The 27,806-nt window shown below is 39.9% G+C and overlaps 1 protein-coding gene across 2 annotated transcripts; it reads left to right on the top strand.

Moving 5' to 3' along the window:
• Positions 1 to 59: 59 nt before the first annotated feature.
• LOC131224646 (rhodanese-like domain-containing protein 6) lies at positions 60 to 26,645 on the top strand. Of its 2 annotated transcripts, none has more exons than XM_058219915.1 (9): positions 60 to 290; positions 1,069 to 1,230; positions 16,377 to 16,482; positions 16,667 to 16,856; positions 17,486 to 17,567; positions 20,665 to 20,747; positions 22,230 to 22,362; positions 24,530 to 24,719; positions 25,765 to 26,645. In XM_058219915.1, exons 1-9 carry the CDS (start codon positions 135 to 137, stop codon positions 26,547 to 26,549), a joined length of 1,887 nt encoding a protein of 628 aa, XP_058075898.1. In that variant the 5' UTR covers positions 60 to 134; the 3' UTR covers positions 26,550 to 26,645. The 2 variants fall into 2 exon arrangements, with proteins under 2 accessions (XP_058075898.1, XP_058075899.1); XM_058219916.1 differs by lacking the exons at positions 16,377 to 16,482; positions 16,667 to 16,856 and adding exons at positions 11,084 to 11,189; positions 11,374 to 11,563.
• Positions 26,646 to 27,806: the final 1,161 nt, after the last annotated feature.

The raw sequence follows: 27,806 nt of genomic DNA, 5'->3' as shown, positions 1-27,806 counted from the left end.
GCCTTCTCATTTGGAATCCCTAGGGCTTCTTCTCTGCCTCTCTCTTTCAAGGGGCACTTCCGTAAATTTAACCATTTTAGGAGCTGGTATTGAAAAAGGACTCTCTCTCTCTCTCTCTCTCTCTCTGGGAATCCATGGCGACGAGAGAAGAAGAGGAAGGAGTTCTTCTTTACTACAAATACGTTTCGATTCCAGACGTTTCAGAACTCCTTCGCTTCTACAAATCCAACTGCGATTCCCTCCATCTCCTCGGCCGCGTCCGCCTCGCTCCTGACGGAGTCAATGTCACCGTACGTCGCGTCATTTCTCTTACTCTGTCCGTCACTCAAACACGAATCGTCGGATTCCGTAAAATCTTTCCTTTCCATTTTCTTGTCCTGCTTCGGACAGATCAAGGTTTGCTTTTCACTGATCCCGACCGTTCATCTTGCGGATATCTTATATCGGAAAATCGTAGCCATCCAATCTGTTGATTTTTTGTTGTTGATTGTGAGCCGACTGCTATGCTTTTGTTTTAGCCGACCATTTACTGGCTAATTATCAGACGGTTAGGATTGTGAACCGGCATTGTCCACCTATCACTTGGTCCACCAGATGAACGGTCTGGATCAAGAAAGCACGGCCTCTCTGCTGAGAGCTGGCCATTTGGAATGAACTTCAATTTTCACTAGCTAACCATAGATTAATCTAATGGGGTTTAAACTTTGAAGCAAGTGCTAGATTTTGTTTAAACCAGCATGCGTTTGGGCACACTATCGAATTAAATTGCGATTGTTATTCGAACGAGATGGAACTTGCCAAATCATGATTTCTTCTGCATTTATATGGGTCTCGGCTCCAAATTGCAGTTAGGTTACTGAGTCGGGCTCGAAAGAATCATAACTGCAATTTCGGTGCTGCTTCCTCAATATTGATGTTGGGAAACATTGTTTGCTTTTGTTGCTTGCTTCCTCTCAATTAAACTGAATTATTGCAATTCAATTCACTTGAGCATCCAAACGCAGCTAAACTGATCAGACTGCAAAATACCATTGATTCGTTCATGGTTCTTTTCTTTGAATTTTGAAGGTTGGTGGAAAGCTATCCGCATTGGAGAAGCATATTTTAACAATTAAATCAAATAGCTTATTCGAAGGCACGGACTTCAAGCTTGCATCTTGCCATTCCCCTTCAAATGACAGGGTTGCTCAAGAATGTGGATTCACTTCTCTTTCCATTCGCGTTGTCAAGGTCCACTCATGTCCTTCTTTGCTTCTTATTGATGATCATATGCTTAAAAGATGGCGGGCCTCGCTGTAGTTTGAGGAGAAATGTGAAGGCTACTCTCACCAGAGACGACAAGTTCTCACATGTCTGCGAGTTCTGGGATGTTCGTCAAGTGCGCTGCACCATGTATGTGCTGTGTGGCCTGAAAATCAGGCGAGTCTGGTCATCAGGTCAGCCACACATGTAAAAGAAATGGATGGTTTAAAAAATTGATCAACAGCTCACATTCACTTTACACACATGGCCCACCTGATGACTCGACTGGCATGATTGACTGGCCTCAGCATGCACATGGTGCAGCCCAACTGAAGAACCGCAATCTCACATAGATGTGTGGTGTTGGGAAGTGCTGGAGAGTAGGATTTGACATCGTACTCTTGTTAGTAGCCTTTATTAGGGCTGGTAGTTTGATTTGTTGTAAAGCATCTGACTGTTGACTTGTATGGAGCTTGTGTTGCTCAGACAAACAAAATTATTGTGTAGGGTTCGGGATTGTGTGAACTCAATAGGACCTGTTTGAAACCACAAGTCTATCTCTTTGCTACATTCTCCCATATTGTAAATTTCTAATCCTGCTTTTAAAATTTTGGGATGTTGCATTACAATACTAGAGGATATTCATTTTCCAAAGTAGTCACACAGGCAAACTCTGTTACTGATGTTCTAGCAAAAGGTGTTTGCCTTGAGGTTCTTTGTATTGGGAACTCATTTCATTATGATCTGTCTACCAGTATTTTCGGTGCCTCTCTTAAAAAATATTTTAATATATCTAAAAAGTTATTGTGGTTTAAAATCTCAAACAAGATCGACTTTTCAGAAAATTTGGAGCTTATGTGACATGTTGTACATATTGCTGATATGAGACCCAAATTGTTCGTGGATAGCCAAATCGGTTCTTCTCAATTATTGGTTTTTGGTGGTGAGTAGTGAAGTGGAATGTCCACCAATAGGGAGCTAGAAGTTGGCATTGGTGATGTTCTAAGAGATGATATAGGTGGTATCCTTGATCGTTTTCATGTCCTTGGGTGGAGGTGAATCATTTTTATTAAAATCTTATGATTTATGGTTTTAATCTTGCTATTCAAAGGAAATCTTATGGGAAACATTTTGAATCTAATGTTTGATGCCGTTCTCCGAAGTCCTAATTGAATCTTATGATTCATGATATTTACTCCAAAGGTTCTAATTGAATCTTATGATTTAACTAAAATCTAACGATCAGGATTGTAGGTTGAACAATGGCTAAAATGATTATTTGCTTTCCTTGTTTTCTTTCGAAAGTTACTTTTATTTTTTGTGCTTAAGGGTAATCTAGCTTTTCTTAAACAAAAAAGAGCAAAAATAAAGTGCAACAAAAGGCTAGCTCAAGACCAATACAAGATCTAGGCCAGCCAGTCACATCTGGATAACACAAATGCCATATTACAGTGGGCTAAGCAGATCTGTGATCCAAAACACTGAGAATGTCTTTCCCACTCCTTTCTTAGCAGGCTTATCCACTATTTCATTGGATCACTACCTACATGCGAGAGTACTATATCATTTCCTCTGCATAAATCCCACACTTCTTTAAGCAGGGTAGTGACATTCCATGGACATGAATTCAAAGACGCCCATCCTATACCGTTTCTTGAGTCACCTCCCCCTATGGCCGATAGGAAGCTGATTCTCGTCAGAAGCTTTGCCGCTTGCAAGAGCGCATCAGCCTCTGCATAGTTTGAGTATTGAACACCAACCGGCCTGGAGAAAAACATGATAATGGCACCCGAATGATCCCAAATACATCCACCTATCCCGGCAAATCCTGGATTTCTGAAGGAACATCCATCAAAGTTTTCTTCGCAAATTTCATTTTAACACCTCTTTCCAATTGACAGAAAAGAGGGAGGTGGGGATTTTCCTCAACACAACATTCACCTTACAGTAAAGCAGGATAAGCCAGACAATCTTTTTTTTTTTGAAAGATGATGATTTATTTGTTAGAATTCGAGCATAAAAGCTCCATGTACAAGTATTATATCCCTGCTAACAATGATCCATCATTTGGATCAAAATCCTTTGCACATGCACCCTATTACATTTATTTTAGCCATCTTATATACATTGGCCTCCTTGTTTTGGAAGCATCAATCATTTCTCGCCCTCCAAATAACCCAGATTACTGCCATCATAACTAGAAAATCCTTCGAGGACCCATGCTGGAGGAAACCATCCACCGGTCAATGTGGAAACAGACCTTGCCATGACCCAAACCGTGCCAATTATTTTCAGGACCCTAGGCCACGGATGATGCATAAATGGACAATGGATGAAGAAGTGGTCCACTGCTTCCTCATTATTGCAACACATTATGCACCTGTTAGGCATTACCATTCCTCTCCTTTTGATATTATCAACAGTCAAGACCTTTCCTAGACAAGCCAGCCAAACAAAGGCCGTCACCTTCAATGGAATTGGACCTTTTAAACCCAAGTAATATCTCTCACGGGGTTTTTATAGTGTTATACCTTTCAAAAATACACCATACATGTGAGTTTTTTTTGTAAAGAAAATACACTGTATGTGGATGACTTCAGTAATGATATTTATAGTGGAGATGAAGATGTCTGCTAATGTAGCAGTAGAATTGGAATTAAACTAGAAGTGTATAGATTTGAAAACACACCACCTTTGGCAGTCAGTTCCGCTCCTAGATGTTTCTGTAGATCTTCAATCAATTCAGCAAAAGATGAAGACATAACAAAATGGTAAAGATAACTATGCAGAAGTGCTCCACAAAAGGGCCATAAACGTGAAGACAACAAAATGCTAAAGATAACTATGCAACGCCCAAGTAACCTTTGGCATGTGCATTTTTGGGTGAAGAGTCTGCTTCAAACTTTCATGAGATCATGAACATTCATGTCGGCTCGCATTGAAGAGTGAAAGATCAGGTTATCATGTTTCAAGAGACTAAATCTCAGGGTTTTGAGAGGAGGTTGCTGGGCTCTTTATGGGACATTTCATCTAAAGATTGGATGGCTATTGATGCAGATGGCTTTGCCGGGGTGTTATGGTAGCTTGGGAGACCAGTGTTTATAAGAAAGAGAGTTCGGATTTTCGATGTTGGTTTTGTTGAGGGGTGTTTCTAGAGGTAACCAATGGTTGTTTACAGTTGTTTATGGGCCAAATGCAGCAACAAAAAGGGGTGAGTTTTGGGTAGAATTGAGTGCAAATCGGGCTAGGGCTGACTACCCTTGGTGTGTGGGAGGCGACTTTAATGTTACCAGATTCACTTACAAAAAGTCAACTGGAGGTAGGATTACTGGCAGTATGAAGGGCTTTTCATAATGGATTGAATCGCAAGAATTGACCGACCTCCCTTGGGAGGTGGAAAGTATACATGGTGAAATGGTCAAGAGCGTAGGGTGATAACAAGATTTAACAGATTTCTAGTATCGGCAGATTGGGTGGAATTGTTTCTGCTAGTAGCTCAACGTACTTTACCGAAACCTGTCTCCGATCATTGTCCTATCGTGTTGGAAGTTGAGGAAAATTGGGGCCGGAGACCTTTCAAATTCGAATTGATGTGGCTCGAGGTGGAATGTTTTTCCAAAATGGTGAAGGATTGGTGAGAATCCTTTGATGTGTAAGGTTTTGCTGGTTTCAAATTACACTAGAAGCCGAAAATGTTGGAAGGGAAAATTAATGTATGGAAGAGGGGAAGTTTTGGGGAAGAAGGAAGCATACACTAAAAATATTCTTAGCAACATTCAAGCTCTAGATATGAGCTGGTTGAGACAATGTAGTGTGTGTGAGTGATCCAGGGTTCAATCTCTGGTAGTGTTACACTACCTAAAAAAAAACCATTCAAGCTCTAGATATGAAGGTAGAAGAGGCAGAGTTGGCATGGGAGGAAAAAGCATTATGAATGAAGCTTGTGCAAGACTATTCAAGCTGATTAAAGGAAGAAGAGATTAAGTGGAGGCAACGTTCATGGGCCACTTGGTTAAAGGAAAGTCTAAAAATACTAGATTTTTTTTTTTTTTCCATAACATTGCAAGTGCATAAGCCAAAGGAAATAAAATAAGCAACAATGTAGTGACAGAAGAGTGGCTAGATGATAAGGAATAAATTTTTGAAGCGGTGGTCCAGTTTTACAACCAAAATTTTAGCTGCTTGTCAAGTGAAGACGCGTTGTAGTAAAATTCTTTGGGAAGAGAGCCCCAGGGTTGAATGGCTTCTTTGGCGTACTTCCAAGTATTTTGGGAAGTTGTCAAAGGGGATGTGTTGGAACTTTATCTCAGAGTTTATTTATTTATTTAAATCCCTTTCTAGTGAGCTTGGGGCTTCTTTTACTTCCATTAATCCAAAGGTGTTAAGTGCAGAGAGCTTAATGGATTTTAGACCTATTAGTTTAATAAGTAGGCCATACAAGATCCCCACCAAAGTTTTGGCCTCGATTTAGGGCAGTGTTGGCTAATGTCATATCTAAACATCAAGGAGCTTTTGTGTTGGGTTGTCAAATTTTGGATATTTCCCTCATGGCTCATGAGTGTCTTGACTCGAGATATAAGGAGGGTGTGAATGGTGTTGCATGCAAGTTGGACTTGGAAAAAGGCATATGATCATGTGGATTGAGACTTTTTGGATTACATGCTAGGGCCAATAGGTTGCGGGAGCAAGTGGAGAAGGTGGATCAAATGAGCTAGGTTCTCGGTTTTGGTCAATGGTTCTCAAAAGGTTTTCTTCAAAAACTCGAGCGATATAAGGTAAGGCGATATGCTTTCACTCTTCTTTGTGGTGGTAGCCAAAGCTTTGGGCAGGATGCTGGAGCAGGGGCAGGAGGTTAGCTTGTTAGGCTTTTGCATCGATAAAACAAGCCCTCTAGTTTCCCATCTTCAGTTTGCAGACGATGCAATCTTTTTTTGTGAGGCTGATGCTATAATGTTGGACAAGCGGAGGATAATCATAAGATGCTTTGAAGTGGTTTTGGGGTTGAGAGTTAATATTGTAAAAAGTGGAATGCCAGGCATTCGTATGACTAGGGAGGAGGTTGAGCGAATGGTGGATTTCTTTGGGTGTGTGGTGGGGTCATTCCCCTCAATGTATCTCGGGTTACCTTTGTGCATTGGGATTTCAGCTAAAACATCTTTGGGACAAAGTAGTGAAAATGATTGTAAAAAGTTTGGGACAAAGTAGTGGAATGATTCCATTTTTTATTTTTTATTTTTTTTAAAAAATTATTTTAAAAAAAAATCTAGATAGAAGAGTCGTTACTAGCAGGTTAATGTAATGGGTCTTAAGGACTATAATCTTATGTTTTTAGGTTTATAGGCTCTCGGTTCTGCTATCTCAGCAGGCCCTTTTTGTAAGCTCCTTTTCTATTTTAATACATATCCGTTACTTCTAAAAAAAAAGAAAAGAAGAGTCGTTACCATTCCCTTGGAGGAAGAATCAACCTCATCAAAGCTGCTCTATTAAACATGCCATTATACTTAATGTCATTATTTAGATATTTGAAGTCGGTGTTGGCTAGATTGGAAAAACTGCGGCGGGAGTTCTTGTAGTAGGGGTCGGAAGAGAAATAAAGTTTCCACTTGCTAAGCTCGGGGGAGGTGTGTAAGTCCTATGAACGAGGGGTTGGTATTAGAGATTTAGAGGCGATGAATTTTGCTCTTTTGGGGAAGTGGCTTTGGAGCAAGGTATTCTGTATTGGTAACGGTGGCTATAACGGTCACCACCATTACCGATATGGGTATCGGCCAGAATGGCCGATATGGGGGTGTAACGACCGTTACAATCCCTGTAATGATTGAAAATTTTCTTTTGCCCGAAAAATTTTGAAAAAATATCTAGAAAATCAAGAATTATATAAATATTTCAAATATGTATTCATTTTTTGTTTTGAATATATTTATGGTAGTGTAACGGTCCACTCTTTGGTGAGAGTGTTGTATCAGGCTGTCTAGTGAATTGTTTAATATGATTGTCTCTAATGTTTACACATCACAATCAAGCATTAGAACTAGAAATCAGAAAAATGCACAAGTACTGCCTTTTCAATTTTTTGAAAAAAAGGCCCTCAAAGATTCTATTCACTTAAATCACTTCAATCCACAATTTTAATCTTAAAAGCTAGAGTAAGAGTGGTCGAAATTTGTTGTGAAATGATAAATGAGAGTTTTTGGAATGAGAAAAGTGAAAAAGAGGGAAAAAATGAATTTAAATAGGAAAAAAAAAGGTGATCGTTTTATGACCATTACGGGAGTAATGGTCGTTATGCCCTGTAACAGCCTTTACGGCCACTGTAACAACTGATACGGTCTAAAAAAAACTAACTGCCCCTTTTCACCCCCGTATTAGGTAACAGTCATTGCCGTTACCTATACGTATCGGCCTTTACGGGCATATCGTAACGGATACGGAACACCTTGCTTTGGAGGTTTATAATGGAATGTGCTATATGGAGAGAGACGATTGCTAGCAAGTATGAATGCCAGGATGGGGGGCGGTGCACTAGAGATTCTTCCTTGTATAGAGCATCGACTATATGGAAAGGGGCCTCTTGTGGGAAATCTAATTTTTTTGAGGGAGTCGGGTTTGCCCTTGGTAGTGGGGAGATGTTTTTTGGAAGGATGTATGGATTGGGAGGATGCCTCTGCAAGTCCAATTCTCAATAATCACCTATCTTTCAATGGAGGGTAATGTTAAGGTCGTGAGGTGCTTCACATATTTTGAAAGGTTTGTTATTTGGGACCCTCTGTGTCACGCCTCGAAATTCGGTACCCAAGTTGGCCAAACTTGACTCCGAATTCTAGGTCATGATTTAATATTTAAACATTCACAACCACATTTAATTAAAAATTATTACAATACACAAACATTCATTCAATACAATGTATAACACTATCAATCTAGACTTACTTCTGAATTTCTGGTATACATGTTTTTTTTTTTTTCCAAATACAAATAGAGATATAACCACAACTAAGTCGATGGTTAAATCTTTGCTCTGCTTCGCCCCAATTAAACTCTGAGCCTTGAAACATTGTTATTGTGGGTGTAAGCATAATAGCTTGTGGGATCTTATCCAACAAAATCTGAAATTTCTAGAGTTATATCAAACAAATAAATAATAAAAGTACTTTCGTGAAATTCAAAACACGAATCAAAATATTGAATATTAAAGATGACATGAATGCAATGCTGGAATTGTAAAGACGTACTGAATGCCACAGTTTCATGAATTCAATAATAAAATTAAATAAACATCACATCTTACAACATCGTACCCATGTGTATAGCCACATTGCATTAACGCCCACACATCGGTACCTTTGGTGGGGGACCCATATATACGTTAGTTGGTTAAACTACTACTCCAGTTGTACCTTTGACGAATGTTCGCGTACACAATTGTACTCATACGCCGTACACAAAGGAGACTCCGAAGTTGTACCTCTGACGAATGTCCGCGCACACAATTGTACTCATACGTCGTACATAAAGGAGACTTCAAAGGATCCAACAGGTTCTAAAGTCTTTCATCCAAGGGACACAATTGCCCTACTTGCTAGCTTTATGGTTTCTCACCCAAGGGACACGATTGCTTGACTTACTGGCTTTAGGGTCTTTCACTCAAGGGACACAATTGCCCTACTTGCTGATACTATTATCATTTTTTTTTCCACAATTTCATAATCAATATAGATAAATGTATGACATGAATTATTCCAAAATTAGTAGCGAAACAATTTAATTGTTCAAATCTCCATACAACAATGCATGTTCTTTACAAAATGTGTAGAAATCCAATGCCGTAAAAATTCAATTTCCTGAAATTTATTGAAACATCAAGCTATTTTCTTTCAGTAAATTTCAGGAAATTGAATTTTTACGGCATCGGATTTCTACACATTGTATAGAACATGCATTGTTGTATGTAGATTTGAACAATTAAATTGTTTCGCTACTAATTTGAAATAATTCATGTGATACATTCATCTCTACTGATTATGAAATTGTGGAAAAGAAAAGAAAAGAAAGAAACGATAGTGGTATCAGCAAGTAGGGCAATTGTGTTCCTTGGGTGAAAGACTATAAAGCTAGTAAGTAGGGCAATCGTGTCCCTTAGGTGAGATACCCTAAAGCTAGCAAGTAGGGCAATCGTGTCCCTTGGGCGAAAGACCCTAGAACCTGTTGGATCCTTCGGAGTCTCCTTTGTGTACGGCGTATGAGTACAATTGTGTGCAAGAACATTTGTCAGAGGTACAACTTCGTAGTCTCCTTTGTGTATAACGTATGAGTATAGTTGTATGCGTGGACATTTGTTAAAGGTACAACTGGAGCAGTAAATGGGTCCCTCACCAAAGGTATTGGTGTGTGGGCATTAATGCAACGTGGCCATACACCTGGGTACGATGTTGTAAGATGTGATGTTTATTTAATTTTATTATTGAATTCATGAAAGTGTAGCATTCAGTACGTCTTTACAATTCCAGCATTGCATTCATGTCATCTTTAATATTCAATATTTTTATTCGTGTTTTGAATTTCAAGAAAGTACTTTTACTATTTATTTGTTTGATATAACTCTAGAAATTTTAGATTTTGTTGGATAAGATCCTACGAGCTGTTATGCTCACACCCACAATAATAGTGTTTCAGGGCTCGAAGTTTAATTGGGGCGATGCAGAGCGAAGATCTAACCATCGGCTTAGTTGTTGTTATATCTCTATTTGTATTTGGAAAAAAAAAAATGTATACCAGAAATTCAGAAGTGAGTCTAGACTGATAGTGTTTTACATTGTATTGGATGAATGTCTGTGTATTGTAATGATTTTTAATTAAATGTGGTTGTGAATGTTTAAATATTAAATCATGACCTGGAATTTGGAGTCGAGTCTAGCCAACTCGGGTACCGAATTTCGGGGCGTGACACTTTGTGTTGTAGATACCTTCGGGATGAAGAGGTGGAGGAATTTGTTTTACTTCTAAATTATATCTAGGTGTGTATTCCGGCGGGTGAAGAGCAAGGTAAGACGATTTGGTAGAAGGATAGATCCGGGGGCTTCTTGGTCCAATCTTTCTATTTTCACTTCAAGCCCAAAGGAGGAACATCGATTTTGTGATCACAAGGCATGTGTGGTTTTACGAGGCCCCTCCAAAGGTTGTAGTGTTCGGTTGGCTAGTTGGTAGGGAAAAGGTCTGGACAACCTCCAAAAACGATCTATGGTAATCTCTAATGTTTGTCTAATGTGCATGGCCGATGCCTAATCGGTCAATCACGTACCGTTGCTGGTATGCACATAAATTATGGTGTGGTTTCCTTACGAGTTTTAACGTCAATCAGACTGCCAAATTCAGTTGGAGGGATGTTTATGGCTTGGGAGCCTATAGAAGCACATTTGGGCTCCTTGGAGATTATGCTTGTTAGTTGGTGTTTGGGCTTTATGGGGCAAGAGGAATGAGCGATGTTTTCAAAACAACGGTGATTAGAAGAGCGATGCTTTTTGCTGTGGAATGGGCCTTGCGCTTCTTTAATAAAAAAAATAAAAATCCATTATCTCTCTAATAAAAAATAAAATATAAGTTCCTGTTTCTATATCAAATTGCAATGTTATTACAATAGTTAACAAGATTGATTTTGATAGAGTGGAATGGCATAACACGAACTGTGTAGCTGATCCCTATTAGTTGGGATAAGGCTTTGATGATATTGATGGCCAAGACAGATTTCTTAGAGAACACTGAACTTGTCATGCATTCTTAGTTATGTCAAGAAGTTGTGAATTCACGCTCTCTATAATTTTAATGAGGTTATTTTCTTCTACAGGAATTAGTTACTTTTAGTTCTCAGCCTCTCTTGAAGTCTCCTTCTATTTCAAATGCTGGGAAGCATCTCTCAGCAAACGAGTTTCATTCTGTTCTTCAGAATGCTGGTATGTGATATTGTTTGTAAATGATGCATTACTTTCCTTTTGTTGAAATGTCAAATTGCCTGTAAGTCGTTCTATGAAGTAGCTTTGAAGCTGCATTTTGTATATTTCTTTTATGGTGGTATATTTTTGTTTAATAACTTTGTAGGAGAATGTTGATATTGACATTGCCACTTTTGGTTCCCAGGAAATGCCTTGGACTCTACTCAGGATAAAAGACTTGTCTTATTGGATGCAAGGAATGTTTATGAGACAAGAATTGGGAAGTTTCATACCCCAAATGCAGAGACCTTAGATCCAAAAATCAGGCAATATAGTGATCTACCAGCCTGGATAGATAACCATTCCAAACAATTGCAAGGCAGTTGTGTCCTCATGTAATCACTAATCACTGCTCTCCCAAATCATTACTTCGCATGTACAGTCTCTCTAGTAATTCCAAACTCTCTCTCTCTCTCTCTCTCTCTCTCTCTCTCTCTCTCACACACACACACACACACACACACACACACACACACACAAACACATTCCCCCCTTGTCTCTTTGCTCTCTCAAATCTCAAACATATCCCCTCCTCATTCCTCTCGTCTGTATCCCCCACTCAAACATGTTTTCCCTCCTCTCTCTCATGCAGTCACTCACATGCATGCGGACATTCATGCACCCAAACACATTTTTTCTCCATCTCTTCCTCTCAGATAATACCATTCTGTAAATTTATATCCTTGCTATCTTGTATCAATCTTTCTTCTTGGAAACATCTTTGCCTGTGATTTAGTATCACAAGAAAGCAAATACCACTATCAACAATTTCCACTTTTTAATAGGAGGAAGTTGCCGTTGTATGGTTTAAACTGTATTTCATTGCCTATATATATATATATATATATTTGATCGATGATTCTATGTTACAGGTACTGCACTGGAGGAATTAGGTGTGAAATGGCTTCGGCCTATATCAGGTCAAAGGGCATAGGTTTTGAGAATGTCTTCCAGGTATGTTTCTGTCTAGAAATTGCTACAATGATTTTCTTTGGGTGGAAAATCATATAAACAGTCATTTAATATTTCATATTTATTCAGATATTTCTCTTTATTGCCATGAAAAGAAAACACATTTGGAAACTTCACTGAACTGATATCATTCTTTACATTTTTCGTGATCAAGTAAAATTGTATCTGTTATGATGTTCATGAATGGTTCAGAATATTACAATGATTTATGTCATTGGACATTGGAGATGGAGTCACTTCAAAATTGTTTTGTACGAGTTTTTTTTTCTCTCACTAATTACTACCATCTATGTCATGGCACGGGATTATTTGGACTACAAGATCAAACCGGAGCAGGACCTGACAAGTAACATCATAGTTCAGTCATCATCAAATATCATTTTAGCTTGTTAGCCGGTCTGTTTAACTAATTGGCCACTCCACTTGGGGATGTTAAAGTTTCGGTGGGTTGGCTGGTTTGTTTCACACTCTCACATGGTGATAAAAGTTAATCCAGGTACTTGTGCACCACATGCACTAGGAGGCCAGGACTTTGGGACAAAAAACAAGTCATCATCACGACTAATTGGGGTTGGCTACATGAATCCTTTTCCATGTTCGGATCCATGATGGAAGTTATGGCACAAGTTTGGCATGTGCTGCCAACGTGACGCAACCATCCTTTATCCGGGATTGGGACCGGTAATGAGAGCACAAAACTCCTGCAGGCACAATGTAGTAGACTATTACACAAGTTTATTACAATTTGTCTAATAGTCTATTACATAGGCTGATTACAGTCAGCAATTTACATGGGGACAAAAAATGTTTTATTAAAAGAAAAGAGAACTATGAAGCAGTTTCTGGCTTAAAAAGGTTTGCTTTGGAAAAGTAGGATGTAAGAGTGGATATTGCTGATGAGAAGATAGAAACATTGGCTATAATTTTGGGATGATAGTGCGAGACCCTACCTATCTCCTATCTTGGGCTTTCTTTGGGGACGAAGATGTCAACGCAGTAGATGTGGACATTGTTCATCGATAAATTCAAGAAGTGTTTGGCTTCGTGGAATTGGAGTTACCTATCTTTTGGGGCCAACATTGCTCTGATCAAAGTAACACTGTCTAATCTCCCTGTTTACTATTTATCACTTTTAAAGTCCCTACTGCAGTAACAAAAAGGCTTGAAAAAATCCAACAGGACTTCTTATGGGAGGAAGGAGGGAGCAGAAATAGTTCCACTTTGTCAAGAGGAAGAAAGTGCAACAATCCAAGTCCAAGGGAGGATTGGTTTGGGCAGAACCTTAGAATGGAATCTCAGTCTTTTGTAAGTGGTGGTAAAAGTTTGAAAATGAGAAGAATGTGCTATGGAGGGTGGTTGAAGATAAGGATGGGTTGGAAAATGGTTGGTGGGACCCCATTGTAACCCCAACAAGGCGAAATCAACGGTTTGGAAAGCCATTTGCAGTGTGGGGTACTGTAGAAAAAACTGGGGAAAAGCTCTCCAGGAAGGCACAAGATTCAAAGTAAATAGAGGCCATAAAGTTGGAATATGGGAAGATGTGTGGATCAGCAACAGTTCACTGGCTTCCAATTTCCCAGTGTTATAAGAGTAGCCTTTGGTAGAGCTGCTTTGTTGAAGGAGAACGGCAAGTTTATTGGGGCAAAACTTGTGTGGAACATCAGGTGGAGGAGGAATCTTAGGGATGAAAGAAATTACCCAGTTCTCAGATTTGATGAAAGTGTTGGAACTAGTTCAAAGGTGAAAGGCCTCAAGATGTACCTGATTGCAAAATCTGGAAATGAACAGTATTGGGCAGCGAAGTCTTATTTCCTGAAGCTCACAGGTCCAATGGAAGCGATGTTTCCTACCTTCTTATGGTCTACGGTTACCCCCCCACCTCCCTTCATGTGGAATGCTGCTAAGGAGAAGATCCTCGACGTCACTCGGCTCAACAAAAGGAAGAGGTTTCTCCGTGCCCAGCAGGTGCATCATGTGTAGAGGGAAGAGGAGACTGCAAATCATCGTCTGCTCTATTTCCCTCTTGCCCACAAAATCTGGTATGGATTCCTTGATTTGTTTGGGATTGAATGGCCGATCTGGAAAAAAGGTTGATTAATGTGTTGGAGAGCTGGTGTAGATATTCTAAATTTAGGGCATAATTTTGTGGAAGACTGCCAGTGATTTGGCTCAAAAGAAATAGACACATTTTTTTTAAAAGGGTGAATAGCCACCCATCCTGAAGATCATGGAGAGAATAGTAGCTAGCCTGTTTTCTTGGGCCCTGAATCACAAAGATTTTGCAGGAATCTCTGTCGAAGATCTGCATAGGGATTGGAAGAAGTTACTGTGGAGTACGTGATGCAGGACATGGAAAATTAAATATGATATGCAAGATTGCAGGCTTAGATCACACCAATTCAAAAACAATCACACAAATTCCACATCTCACATGAAAATCCAAACATTCAATTAAAGGGGAATCTATGCGGGTCCAAGCCGACATAGGCTAGGACTGGACCGATAAAATTATAAACCAAACAATGTCAAAGGGAAGTAAAATCAACTACTCATGCATAAAAATCAGTCCCTAATCCAAGGGATTCCCTAATTTCAATTCAAGGAACCCTAAGGTGATAAAAAGGGGCAAATCAATTAGGGATCATGTAATATAGGGTTAAGATTCATGAAAAAATGGCTATGAGAGGATAAAAGAGGATAAAAACCTGAGCCAAAAGAAAATCCCGCGTGTGGACAGCAACAATGGCCATACACCTGGGTACGATATTGTAAGATGTGATGTTTATTTAATTTTATTATTGAATTCATGAAAGTGTAGCATTCAGTACGTCTTTACAATTCCAGCATTGCTTCATGTTATCTTTAATATTCAATATTTTTATTCGTGTTTTGAATTTTAAGAAAGTGCTTTTACTATTTATTTGTTTGATATAACTCTAGAAATTTTAGATTTTGTTAGATAAGATCCCACGAGCTGTTATGCTCACACCCACAATAACAGTGTTTCAGGGCTCAAAGTTTAATTGAGGCGATGCAGGGCGAAGATCTAACCATCGGCTTAGTTGTTGTTATATCTCTATTTGTATTTGGGAAAAAAAATGTATACCAGAAATTCAGAAGTGAGTCTAGACTGATAGTGTTATACATTGTATTGGATGAATGTTTGTGCATTGTAATGATTTTTAATTAAATGTGGTTGTGAATGTTTAAATATTAAATCATGACCTGAAATTTGGAGTCGAGTCTAGCCAACTCGGGTACCGAATTTCGTGACGTGACACTTTGTGTTATAGACACCTTCGGGATGAAGAGGTGGAGGAATTTGTTTTACTTCTAAATTATATCTAGGTGTGTATTCTGGTGGGTGAAAGGCAAGGCAAGACGATTTGGTAGAAGGATAGATCCGGGGGATTCTTGGTCCAATCTTTCTATTTTCACTTCAAGCCCAAAGGAGGAACATCGGTTTTGTGTTCACAAGGCGTGTGTGGTTTTATGAGGCCCCTCCAAAGGTTGTAGAGTTCGGTTGGCTAGTTGGTAGGGAAAAGGTCTGGTCAACCTCCAAAAATGATCTATGGTAATCCCTAATGTTTGTCTAATGTGCATGGCCGATGCCTAATCGGTCAATCACGTATTTATCCATTGCTGGTATGCACATAAATTATGGTGTGGTTTCCTTACGAGTTTTAACATCAATCAGACTGCCAAATTCAGTTGGAGGGGTGTTTATGGCTTGGGAGCCTATAGAAGCACATTTGGGCTCCTTGGAGATTATGCTTGTTAATTGGTGTTTGGGCTTTATGGGGCAAAGGAATGAGCGATGTTTTCAAAACAACGGTGATTAGAAGAGCGATGCTTTATGCTGTGGAATGGGCCTTGTGCTTCTTTAATAAAAAAAAAAATCCATTATCTCTCTAATAAAAAATAAAATATAAGTTCCTGTTTCTATATCAAATTGCAATGTTATTACAATAGTTAACAAGATTGATTTTGATAGAGTGGACTGGCATAACACGAACTGTGTAGCTGACCCCTATTCGTTGGGATAAGGCTTTGATGATAATGATGGCCAAGACAGATTTCTTAGAGAACACTGAACTTGTCATGCATTCTTAGTTATGTCAAGAAGTTGTGAATTCACGCTCTCTATAATTTTAATGAGGTTATTTTCTTCTACAGGAATTAGTTACTTTTAGTTCTCAGCCTCTCTTGAAGTCTCCTTCTATTTCAAACGCTGGGAGGCATCTCTCAGCAAACGAGTTTCATTCTGTTCTTCAGAATGCTGGTATGTGATATTGTTTGTAAATGATGCATTACTCTCCTTTTGTTGAAATGTCAAATTGCCTGTAATTCGTTCTATGAAGTAGCTTTGAAGCTGCATTTTGTATATTTCTTTTATGGTGGTATATTTTTGTTTAATGACTTTGTAGGAGAATGTTGATATTGACATTGCCACTTTTGGTTCCCAGGAAATGCCTTGGACTCTACTCAGGATAAAAGACTTGTCTTATTGGATGCAAGGAATGTTTATGAGACAAGAATTGGGAAGTTTCATACCCCAAACGCAGAGACCTTAGATCCAAAAATCAGGCAATATAGTGATCTACCAGCCTGGATAGATAACCATTCCAAACAATTGCAAGGCAGTTGTGTCCTCATGTAATCACTAATCACTGCTCTCCCAAATCATTACTTCGCATGTACGGTCTCTCTAGTAATTCCAAACTCTCTCTCTCTCTCTCTCTCTCTCTCTCTCTCTCTCTCTCTCTCTCTCTCTCTCTCTCTCTCTCTCTCTCTCTCCTCTCTCTCTCTCTCTCTCTCTCTCTCTCTCTCTCTCTCTCTCACACACACACACACACACACACACACACACAAACACATTCCCCTGTTGTCTCTTTGCTCTCTCAAATCTCAAACACATCCCCTCCTCATTCCTCTCGTCTGTATCCCCCACCCAAACATGTTTTCCCTCCATCTCTCTCTCACGCAGTCACTCGCATGCGGACATTCATGCACCCAAACACATTTTTTCTCCATCTCTTCCTCTCAGATAATACCATTCTGTAAATTTATATCCTTGCTATCTTGTATCAATCTTTCTTCTTGGAAACATCTTTGGCTGTGATTTAGTATCACAAGAAAGCAAATACCACTATCAACAATTTCCACTTTTTAATAGGAGGAAGTTGCCATTGTATGGTTTAAACTGTATTTCATTGCCTATATATATATATATATATATATATATATATATATATATATATTTGATCGATGGTTCTATGTTACAGGTACTGCACTGGAGGAATTAGGTGTGAAATGGCTTCGGCCTATATCAGGTCAAAGGGTGTAGGTTTTGAGAATGTCTTCCAGGTATGTTTCTGTCTAGAAATTGCTACAATGATTTTCTTTGGGTAGAATATCATATAAACGGTCATGTGATATTTCATATTTATTTAGATATTTCTCTTTATTGCCATGAAAAGAAAACACATTTGGAAACTTCACTGAACTGATATCATTCTTTACATTTTTCGTGATCAAGTAAAATTGTAACTGTTATGATGTTCATGAATGGTTCGGAATATTACAATGATTTATGTCATTGGACGTTGGAGATGGAGTCACTTCAAAATTGTTTTGTACAAGTTTTTCTCTCTCACTAATTACTACCATCTATGTCATGGCATGGGATTTTTTGGACTACAAGATCAAACCGGAGCAGGACCTGACAAGTAACATCATAGTTCAGTCATCATCAAATATCATTTTAGCTTGTTAGCCAGTCTGTTTCACTAATTGGCCACTCCACTTGGGGATGTTAAAGGTTCGGTGGGTTGGCTGGTTTGTTTCACACTCTCACATGGTGACAAAAGTTAATCCAGGTACTTGTGCACCACATGCACTGGGAGGCCAGGACTTTGGGACAAATAACAAGTCATCATCACGACTAATTGGGGTTGGCTACATGAATCCTTCTCCATGTTCGGATCCATGATGGAAGTTATGGCACAAGTTTGGCATGTGCTGCCAACCTGACGCAACCATCCTTTATCCGGGATTGGGACCGGTAGTGAGAGCACAAAACTCCTGCAGGCACAATGTAGTAGACTATTACACTAGTTTGTTACAATTTGTCTAATAGTCTATTACATAGGCTGATTACAGTCAGCAATTTACATGGGGACAAAAAATGTTTTATTAAAAGAAAAGAGAACTATGAAGCAGTTTCTGGCTTAAAAAGGTTTGCTTTGGAAAAGTAGGATGTAAGAGTGGATATTGCTGATGAGAAGATAGAAACATTGGCTATAATTTTGGGATGATAGTGCGAGACCCTCCCTATCTTCTATCTTGGGCTTTCTTTGGGGACCAAGATGTCAACGCAGTAGATGTGGACATTGTTCATCGATAAATTCAAGAAGTGTTTGGCTTTGTGGAATTGGAGTTACCGATAGTTTGGGGCCAACATTGCTCTGATCAAAGTAACACTGTCTAATCTCCCTGTTTACTATTTATCTCTTTTAAAGTCCCTACTGCAGTAACAAAAAGGCTTGAAAAAATCCAATGGGACTTCTTATGGGAGGGAAGGAGAGAGCAGAAATAGTTCCACTTTGTCAAGAGGAAGAAAGTGCAACAATCCAAGTCCAAGGGAGGATTGGGTTTGGGCAGAACCTTAGAATGGAATCTCAGTCTTTTGTCTAAGTGGTGGTAAAAGTTTGAAAATGAGAAGAATGTGCTATGGAGGGTGGTTGAAGATAAGGATGGGTTGGAAAATGGTTGGTGGGACCCCATTGTAACCCCAACAAGGCGAAATCAACGGTTTGGAAAGCCATTTGCAGTGTGGGGTACTGTAGAAAAAACTGGGGAAAAGCTCTACAGGAAGGCAAAAGATTCAAAGTAAATAGAGGCCATAAAGTTGGAATATGGGAAGATGTGTGGATCAGCAACAGTTCACTGGCTTCCAATTTCCCAGTGTTATAAAGAGTTGCCTTTGGTAGAGCTGCTTTGTTGAAGGAGAATGGCGAGTTTATTGGGGCAAAACTTGTGTGGAACATCAGGTGGAGGAGGAATCTTAGGGATGAAAGAAATTACCCAGTTCTCAGATTTGATGAAAGTGTTGGAACTAGTTCAAAGGTGAAAGGCCTCAAGATGTACCTGATTGCAAAATCTGGAAATGAACAGTATTGGGCAGCGAAGTCTTATTTCCTGAAGCTCACAGGTCCAATGGAAGCGATGTTTCCTACCTTCTTATGGTCTACGGTTACCCCCCCCCACCTCCCTTCATGTGGAACGCTGCTAAGGAGAATATCCTCGACGTCACTCGGCTCAACAAAAGGAAGAGGTTTCTCCATGCCCAGCAGGTGCATCATGTGTAGAGGGAAGAGGAGACTGCAAATCATCGTCTGCTCTATTTCCCTCTTGCCCACAAAATCTGGTATGGATTCCTTGATTTGTTTGGGATTGAATGGCTGATCTGGAAAAAAGGTTGATTGATGTGTTGGAGAGCTGGTGTAGATATTCTAAATTTAGGGCATAATTTTGTGGAAGACTGCCAGTGATTTGGCTCAAAAGAAATAGACACATTTTTTTTAGGGTGAATAGCTGCCCATCCTGAAGATCATGGAGAGAATAGTAGCTAGCCTGTTTTCTTGGGCCCTGAATCACAAAGATTTTGCAGGAATCTCTGTCGAAGATCTGCATAGGTATTGGAAGAAGTTACTGTGGAGTACGTTGAACTCTTGAATGTCCAAAGTGGGAGCCGCTAAAGCGAGGGGTTGCTCTGGGAAATTTCAGTATGCAGTAGCTGCATAGGTGTGGAGGGGGATTTTATCTGTTGATGGAGGTAAGGTTGCCCTAGCTATTCTGGTTCCTATTTCAGAACAGTCCGATATTCAGGCTGCAGTGCTCGCATTTCAGGAAGTATGTAGAAGTAGAACAATCCATAATTGCCCAGCAATTGCATCTCACATGTTTGTCAGCCTGATGTAATCAAATGGGCGAAAGGGGAGACTCTGGTTCCATGATTTTTTATTTTTTTTTTTTCTCTCTTTTTCCATGCTATTAGTTCCCAGTCTGTGGGCTAAACATTTCATTTGCCATGACAGAGCGGAACCTGATCTTTGGTCTTTGATCTCGCTGTTGCAGGCACTGCCCAGCATTGTTTTTGCATTGGGAATGACATTCCTGCTGCTTAATTTTTTACATATCTCATCATCTTCTAAAAGGAAGTTGGGATAAGGCTTAGATGATGGTGATGATGATGTTCTCAAAAAAGACAAAAAGAAAAAAGAAAAAAAAAAGGAAAAAAAAAAAAAGAACATAAAAGAAAAGAGAAGCAATGTGACACACATGGGAACCATCAGACATGCATATATGTTGGTACAAGTGGGAACAATCATGCATTACTTCGAATATAACTCTATATGTAGATTACCTACAGCATTTCTTGATATTTTGGGATTTATGGCAGTTATTTGGTGGAATACAACGCTATTTAGAGCAATTTCCAGATGGCGGTTTTTTTAAAGGAAAGAATTTTGTTTTTGACCACAGGTATGATTTTCTTATTATCCTTAACAATCCATGCAATTTGCGTAAACAGTTCGTTTCCTTTGATGTCTAGATACAGTTGAGAATAAGGTGATATGGATGCACAATTGCGTTTTCCAAAAGCTCAGATACAGATGAGTTTTGTGGAATTCTCTCCACCATGTATACATCTAAAAGAAATTATGTAAGATGCTAAAGGAATTCTTTGTTATAGGTGATTAATTTATCAGATTCACTTAAAGAACAGTTTAGCTGTATTCCTTTTGTTTTGGGGGGAATAACTTGAATAAAACAAAAAAGAAAAGGAACGAAATTATGTAAGATGCTAAAGGAATTCTTTGTTATAGGTGATTAATTTATCAGATTCACTTAAATAACAGTTTAGCTGTATTCCTTTTGTTTTGGGGGGAATAACTTGAATAAAACAAAAAAGAAAAGGAGCGATGATCCATCAAGCCAATGGCTAACAGTCCATATACGATGATTAGCCCTTTGGACTCCTTTTGCAAGCGAATTGGCTATATAATTGGCTTCTCGTGGGATATGATTGAATCTACTTGATGAAGACCGACGGTGCATTCTAATGTTATTTAAGATAAATGGTAGAGTCGATGGAAGTGAGGCCTTCTCAGGAGCACCCATTGAATTGCCGATGAAGAGTTGCCTTCCACAATGAGTGGGCTCTCAAAATGCTCTGAAAATAATTAAATCCCCACTTTGGTCACCAAAAGCTCAGGTCTGTTAGAACTTCCACTTCCCATAGGCCCCAAGGATGGAACAATAGAGCTGTTCTTGTCTCCAAACCGTCCTCTGATGCCGGACTCCTGGGCTGCCCATTGAACTACTGTTGACATTGGGCAACTCGTAGTTCTTAAAGGTTCCGACTGATGGTCGTCAATAATCCCCTTCTGTTCACAAAAGAGTTTGGTGAAAGGAACTCCACGAAACGCATCTAAGGAGGTACACCGAGAGGCTAAAGATGCCCTGATGTTGGTGACCAAGGAGAGCGAAAATGATTCTCTTTGAAAATTCTTTTATTTCTTTATTTCCAAGTTCTCCGAATTATAGGATGGGGTAACATCTTCCATAGAGCTTTGCCTCATGGCTTGAAGGAGCCCTTGCTCAAGTCTTCCATAGTTCCTGGATAGACCCAATTGACTCAAAAAGGTGCAAAAAACTGTTCAATTCCAAGCTACTTCACACCCATTGAATAGATAATCCACTGATTCCACATTCCTTTTTCACATCCCATACATATATTTTGCCTACGGCAATTGTGGTTTTGGAGATTTTCTGGGCTCTAGAGTGAGAATTTTTGTTAGCTACCGCTGTCCTCACAAAGGCCTTCACCCTAGCTGTATCCCATATCCATATCATATCTTATCTACATGGATATATCAGTGTTGCAGAATTATCCATGTACGATAACGCATTTTGCATGAATGATGTCAGAAGTAATTCCAACTTCTCAATGCATTGCTGTAGGATTGCAGTTGGAAGCTCGAATGCAGATGTTCTTGGATCATGCCTAGTATGTGGTTCTTCCTTCGACGATTATTCATCACGTTGCCGATGCACCTACTGCCGGATGCTGGTTTTGGTGTGTGATGGTTGCCAGGTCTGCTCCATATAGGTCTTTGGTTTATACATCTACGTTGCATGGTTTTCTGTTTACATTGCTCCCTTAAGTCTATCTTTATTTGAGAATCCTTTTCGAAAATGTCTTTAGGTATTGCAACTTTTATTTCCATTAACAAGATAGATGTTTGCCTAATAGCTATCATTTCTTCAACATTGTCTTTCAGTATGCTGATGCACTATTGCCTTGTTATAAAAGATGTGGAATGACATTTTTCTGAACTACAGAAAGTCCAATACACAATACTCACAAAGCATGCCCAATACACGGTGCAAATCTTCAAACACCTGAGCTAATGAATCAACCACTTTGTTGGCCTCAAAAGAGATGTCAACTCAAATTCACCATCTCAACTAAAACAATGGGAGAAGATTCTTCTATTGATCTGAAATAGAAAGGAAATTCTTAGTATGACTGAGGTGTTATTTTCTTGGGGAACATTCATAAAGGTCCTAATCCTCTTTAATGTTTTTATGTTCCTGTTGGCATTGTATTTCATGCGTTGTGTAACCTCATTCCTAAATAATTTGTTTTGTAGATTTTTCGTGATGTAGTGCATATGAAAATAATACACAATTTTCTGTTGTTAACTTTTATGAATTACAATATGGGATTATCATCTTTACCATGTCTGTGAATTTTACATGTTTAGTGTGAGTGTGTTTGAGGTGTCGCACATTCTATGTGCTAACTGAATTCCAGATTCCCGTCGTTCCAGGCCCCATGTTCTTCTTGGATAACAATATTATTCATTTTCGTTGTGGTTGAAATCCAACCTTAGTTTTTCCTCAAAAGATGTCAAGGCTATGCATTTGATTCTTGTAAACCTTTATAAAAAGGAGAAAAAGAAAAAGAAATAAGGAGAAGGAGAAGAAGAAGAAGAAGAAGCTGCAGCTTGTAAACCTTAAATTTCTAATGCAGATCTGCAACACTTTTTAGAAGCTCAACCAGCCCCAGAACAAGTGAAGAAATGCTGACAGCAGAATGTTCTGTCACCTTTGTTTTATATTTTGCTACAACAATGCAGGGAACACCTTCCATATGATAGAAGATAATAAGAAAAATAGGGCATTGCATTGTCTGAAATCTTTGCTTAATTTCCAAGTTGCAGAGTAGTCTTGTTGTTGTCATCCAAACCTTCTCCTACCAATTTGGGATGGGCTTTAAAAGGTACCGGTCAAAAAATTCTACAATCAGCTGCCTATCAGACACCAACCTTCCTCTTTTACCTGAGCTTTTTGAAATGGGCCCTGGCAGAGGCTTGCATTGTCAAGATGGCCCCGCCCAAAATTAATCCCTAGTCCAACTATTACACAGACGTGCACTCTCCAAAATGCAACCAGGCAAAGTAGGGTCATATACTGGTATGTGGGTGAAGATGAGTCATATGAACATGGAGTTTCGTGATTGGGTACATGTGTGAGTAGTTGGTTTGACAGAATAGCAAGGAGCCCACCACTCCAAGATAGTCATGCTTCATGTTGCATGTTAGCCCAACTATTATGTCCACCCCAAAAGGGGAATTTGTGAAAAACTAGGGTCTGGAGCATGCAGTGTCAGACAAGCCCGTTGAGCACAATGGAACTGATGTAGTGTACGTGACGTGATGACCTCATCAGGAACAGACACAAAACCCCACATCTATCGCCATTGGATTAAACAAAAGGACACGCTCGAGTGTGGTTGGCTGTACAAAATGGGAAGGGGCCTACCAATGCATGTTTACCAGACACCACTCAAATGCCAAGATGGTCAATCCCCACAATGCATGTTACTCCAATTGTTGCACAGTACCCACAAAGAATTCTCAAACGGTTAAGGTGTAGACCATGCAATGCCAGACAAGCCTGGTTTAAACATAACTACTGCTTGTTATCCATTTTTTGACCTCTGTTGCTTTGTTCCATCAATCAAAGCCTGTTCGGCATGGGTGCTTCATCTGATTTTGGAAGGGCATTTTGTGCATGGTGGCCATGTCTCATGTACATTGATTTCTGTGTCCAGATCTTAGTTATCTGCTGATAGATATTCTCTGTTATCCTTAGTTATGATAATTAATGAAAAAAAGAAGTTACAATGCCTTGTATCAATGCATATCGAATCATTTTCAGCTGATTGTTATTCTATATATATTATTGTGAGCCAGGGGGAGGGTAGTGCGACATATATTTGTGAGCTGTGCCAGAAGCACGGCAAGGGAGATGGGCCAGTGCTGATGATGGAGAACGAAAATTTCAATTCAAGATCAAAATGTGGTGGATCTGAAGTTCTTGAGCTTGAATCTGCTACCTTGTCTGATCATAGCACATCCTTTCCTGAGCTCCCTCTCAGAGACGGTAAGGTCTGTATCACTTTCAATGAAAATTCTTTATTATTATTATTTTTCATTCTCATCAACATTGATCAAGTAGTTGATCTTAAATATTCTGTAGTATTTTTTCTGTTTCAAAGGGGTTTCCTTATGTTATCCACACCTCTCTACTCAGGCGTGCACATGCATGCAGATGTGCTAATGTATGCTGCATGTCATCATCATCATCCTCATCATCATCGTCGTCGTCGTCGTCATTGTCATCTAAGCCTTATCCCAGTTAATTGTGGTTGGCTACATGAATCCGGTTCCGCTACTCCTCTGTATCAAGGGCCATACCTTAGACTATAGGTCATCTAGACTTTTCTTACTATCTCCATCCACATCCTTCTAGGCTCTCTCCTTGCCCTTTAAAGCCTTCAACTTGCACCAACTTACACCTAACCAGCACAATTCTTGGTCTCCATTGCACATGACCAAACCATCTAATTCCACTTTCCCTCATCTTATTACCTATTGATGTTACTCCTAAGTTCCCTCGAGTCCATTCATTCCTAATTCTATCCTTGTCTTGCCACTCATTCATCTCAAATGTCAATATCTTCAATTCTGTTGCACTCATCTGGCCCAACAATAACGCTGGTTGACTTGTAAGGTGGGGACACATGTGCGTCGTTGACAGTTAGGCATGTCTCAACTATCCACTTGTTGCACGTGTGTGGCACAACTTGAGTAGCTTGCCTTGATTACTGGGGCACATGCGTGTTGAATGTCACAGTTGGTATTTCATAACCATCTGCTTTTCTGTACGTGGCACAACATGAGTAGCTCAACCCAATAATTGCACCAGGACATTTGCACAGTGGGACCCGCCTGCATGAGTTGGCACATGTACCAGAAATTAGAGAGGTGCAGGCAGGATTAACAAACCTCCTGAAATGAATTGACACTGCATTTCCGTTCTTTTCTCCATTTGTTTGTTTGTTTGTTTGGTTTTTTTTTTTTTTTTTTTTTTTTGTCGTGGCCGAATAAAAGGCCAGCTCCTTGCAGTTGTTAACACAATTCCACAGGTGGTATGCCTCCAAGAAAGCTGCGAATCTTGTGCTTGCATGGGTTCCGTCAAAATGCATCTAATTTCAAGGGAAGAACCGCATCGCTAGCTAAGAAGCTGAAAAACATTGCAGAGTTTGTTTATGTTGATGCACCCCACGAACTTCCATTTATTTACCAACCACGTCCAACCAAACCAAATCATGGGTCCGAAGAATCACCGTCACCACGACAGATGAATGATGTCAATAAGGCATCGCAAGATCATCCTCCGTCACTGGAGAATTGCAAGAAAAGGTTTGCGTGGCTGGTTGCTCCGAAGTTCGATTGCCCAGGAGAAATGGATTGGAAAGCAGCTGATAAACCATTTGATCCGCTGCAGTATCAGCATCAAACTGATGGATTTGAAGAATCGTATGATTATCTAAAGACCGTTTACTCTCAGATGGGCCCATTTGATGGGGTCTTGGGATTTTCACAAGGCGCTGCAATGGCTGCTTTGCTCTGTGCACAGCGAGGAAGAGATGACAGTGCTCTGTGTTTCAGATTCGCGATTTTATGTTCTGGGTTTCAAATATTTTCAGAGAATGTTGTCTGGGGATCTTCAATAAATTGTCCCTCACTTCATATCTTCGGTGGTGGGGAGCGTAAAGACAGGCAGATAGCATGCTCTGTCAGCATGGAACTCACCCATTTATTTGATGAGGGCAGCTCTGTTGTGATGGAACATGAATCAGGTCATATAATACCTACCCAGTCCCCATATATCGACCGGATAAAAGATTTTCTTCAGCGTTTTTGCTGAATTTATTAGGCATTTGGTTTTGATTCTGTCAAAGTGAATTTTGGCTTTGCAGCTGTTGTTGCTGTTGTATGTGAGATGAAAGTAACTTACAAACTCTCTCTCTCTCTCTCTCTCTCTCTCTCTCTCTCTCTCTCGTATTGGAAAAGGGTAGGGCTGAGGATTCCAAAAGCCGTCTGTATTTCTTCATCCCTTAAAACTAGTTGATTATTTTACAAGGGCAATTGAGAAGTCGGCTTGTTTAAGAAAAAGAAAGAAAAAAGGTGCGTATCTGCGATCACAAAACTGGGATGCCTAATGTACCCCCAAGGCATAACCACACGATCCTGGCTGTTCGCTATGCAGACCCTGACATGAACGAGTCCTAGCTGGGAGCCGATTCAGTGTACCCAAGCCCCATCCAAGACGGTGCTGCCCTTACAGTGGGGCCCATCTTGATGTATGTATTCTATTCGCATCTGTTCTTATAGATCATTTTAGGGCATGAGCTGCCCAAAAATGAAGCAGATCCAATTCCCAGGTGGACCATACCATAGGAAATAGTTGTGATTGACCATTAATGGGCCACAAGTTTTGGATCAGGTTTTTGTGACCTTTTCAAGAGGTTGGATGGCAAAAAACCGTTACCGTGAGCGTGGGAAGTTTTTAATGGTACGGAATTCAATAACCAATCATGGTCCACCCAAGATTTGGATCATCATTTTTGGGCCCATGTCATAAAATGATCTGGAAAAATGGATGGACGGTGGTGGGCCTCACTGTCTTGGGTGAGGCTGGGCCACACCTAATTCGCTCCTGTCCTGGCCTGAAGATCAGGCGGTCTCGTCGGTCAGGTCCAAGGTTTAAAGTTTAGATATGCATAGGTGGTAAATGATAAAATACACCATATGCTGATTCTACTCAGGTCCTGTTGATTGTGTACTCTCTCCCACTCTCCCCCTGAGGAGATCGACCTGTACCAGAGCAAGCTTACGCCGGGCTTGACAGGTTCATACCGGCCCACATGGTAAACAGCCTGGATCTTGTTATATGCAAGTAGCATTTTCTAGAGAAACATTACCACTCCACTGCCAATGGGCTTCTCTGTGCCATCAGCCGTATAGACCTGTTTGCCACAACCCCAACCATATGCAACGAGAGGCAAGCTTCATTTGAGTTGTGGGGGCCACCCATGCTGTCCTGCGTATGAGAAACACATGTGAAATCCAAACCAAGCATCCCACCGGAAATCTCCACTAATCATCTCCATCAAGAACTCAG

The sequence above is a fragment of the Magnolia sinica genome, chromosome 14 (assembly GCF_029962835.1).
Source record: "Magnolia sinica isolate HGM2019 chromosome 14, MsV1, whole genome shotgun sequence".
In the NCBI taxonomy this organism is placed as follows: Eukaryota; Viridiplantae; Streptophyta; class Magnoliopsida; order Magnoliales; family Magnoliaceae; genus Magnolia; species Magnolia sinica.
The sequence above is the reverse complement of the archived record's forward strand: the minus strand, read 5'-3'. Positions and strand labels throughout refer to the sequence as shown.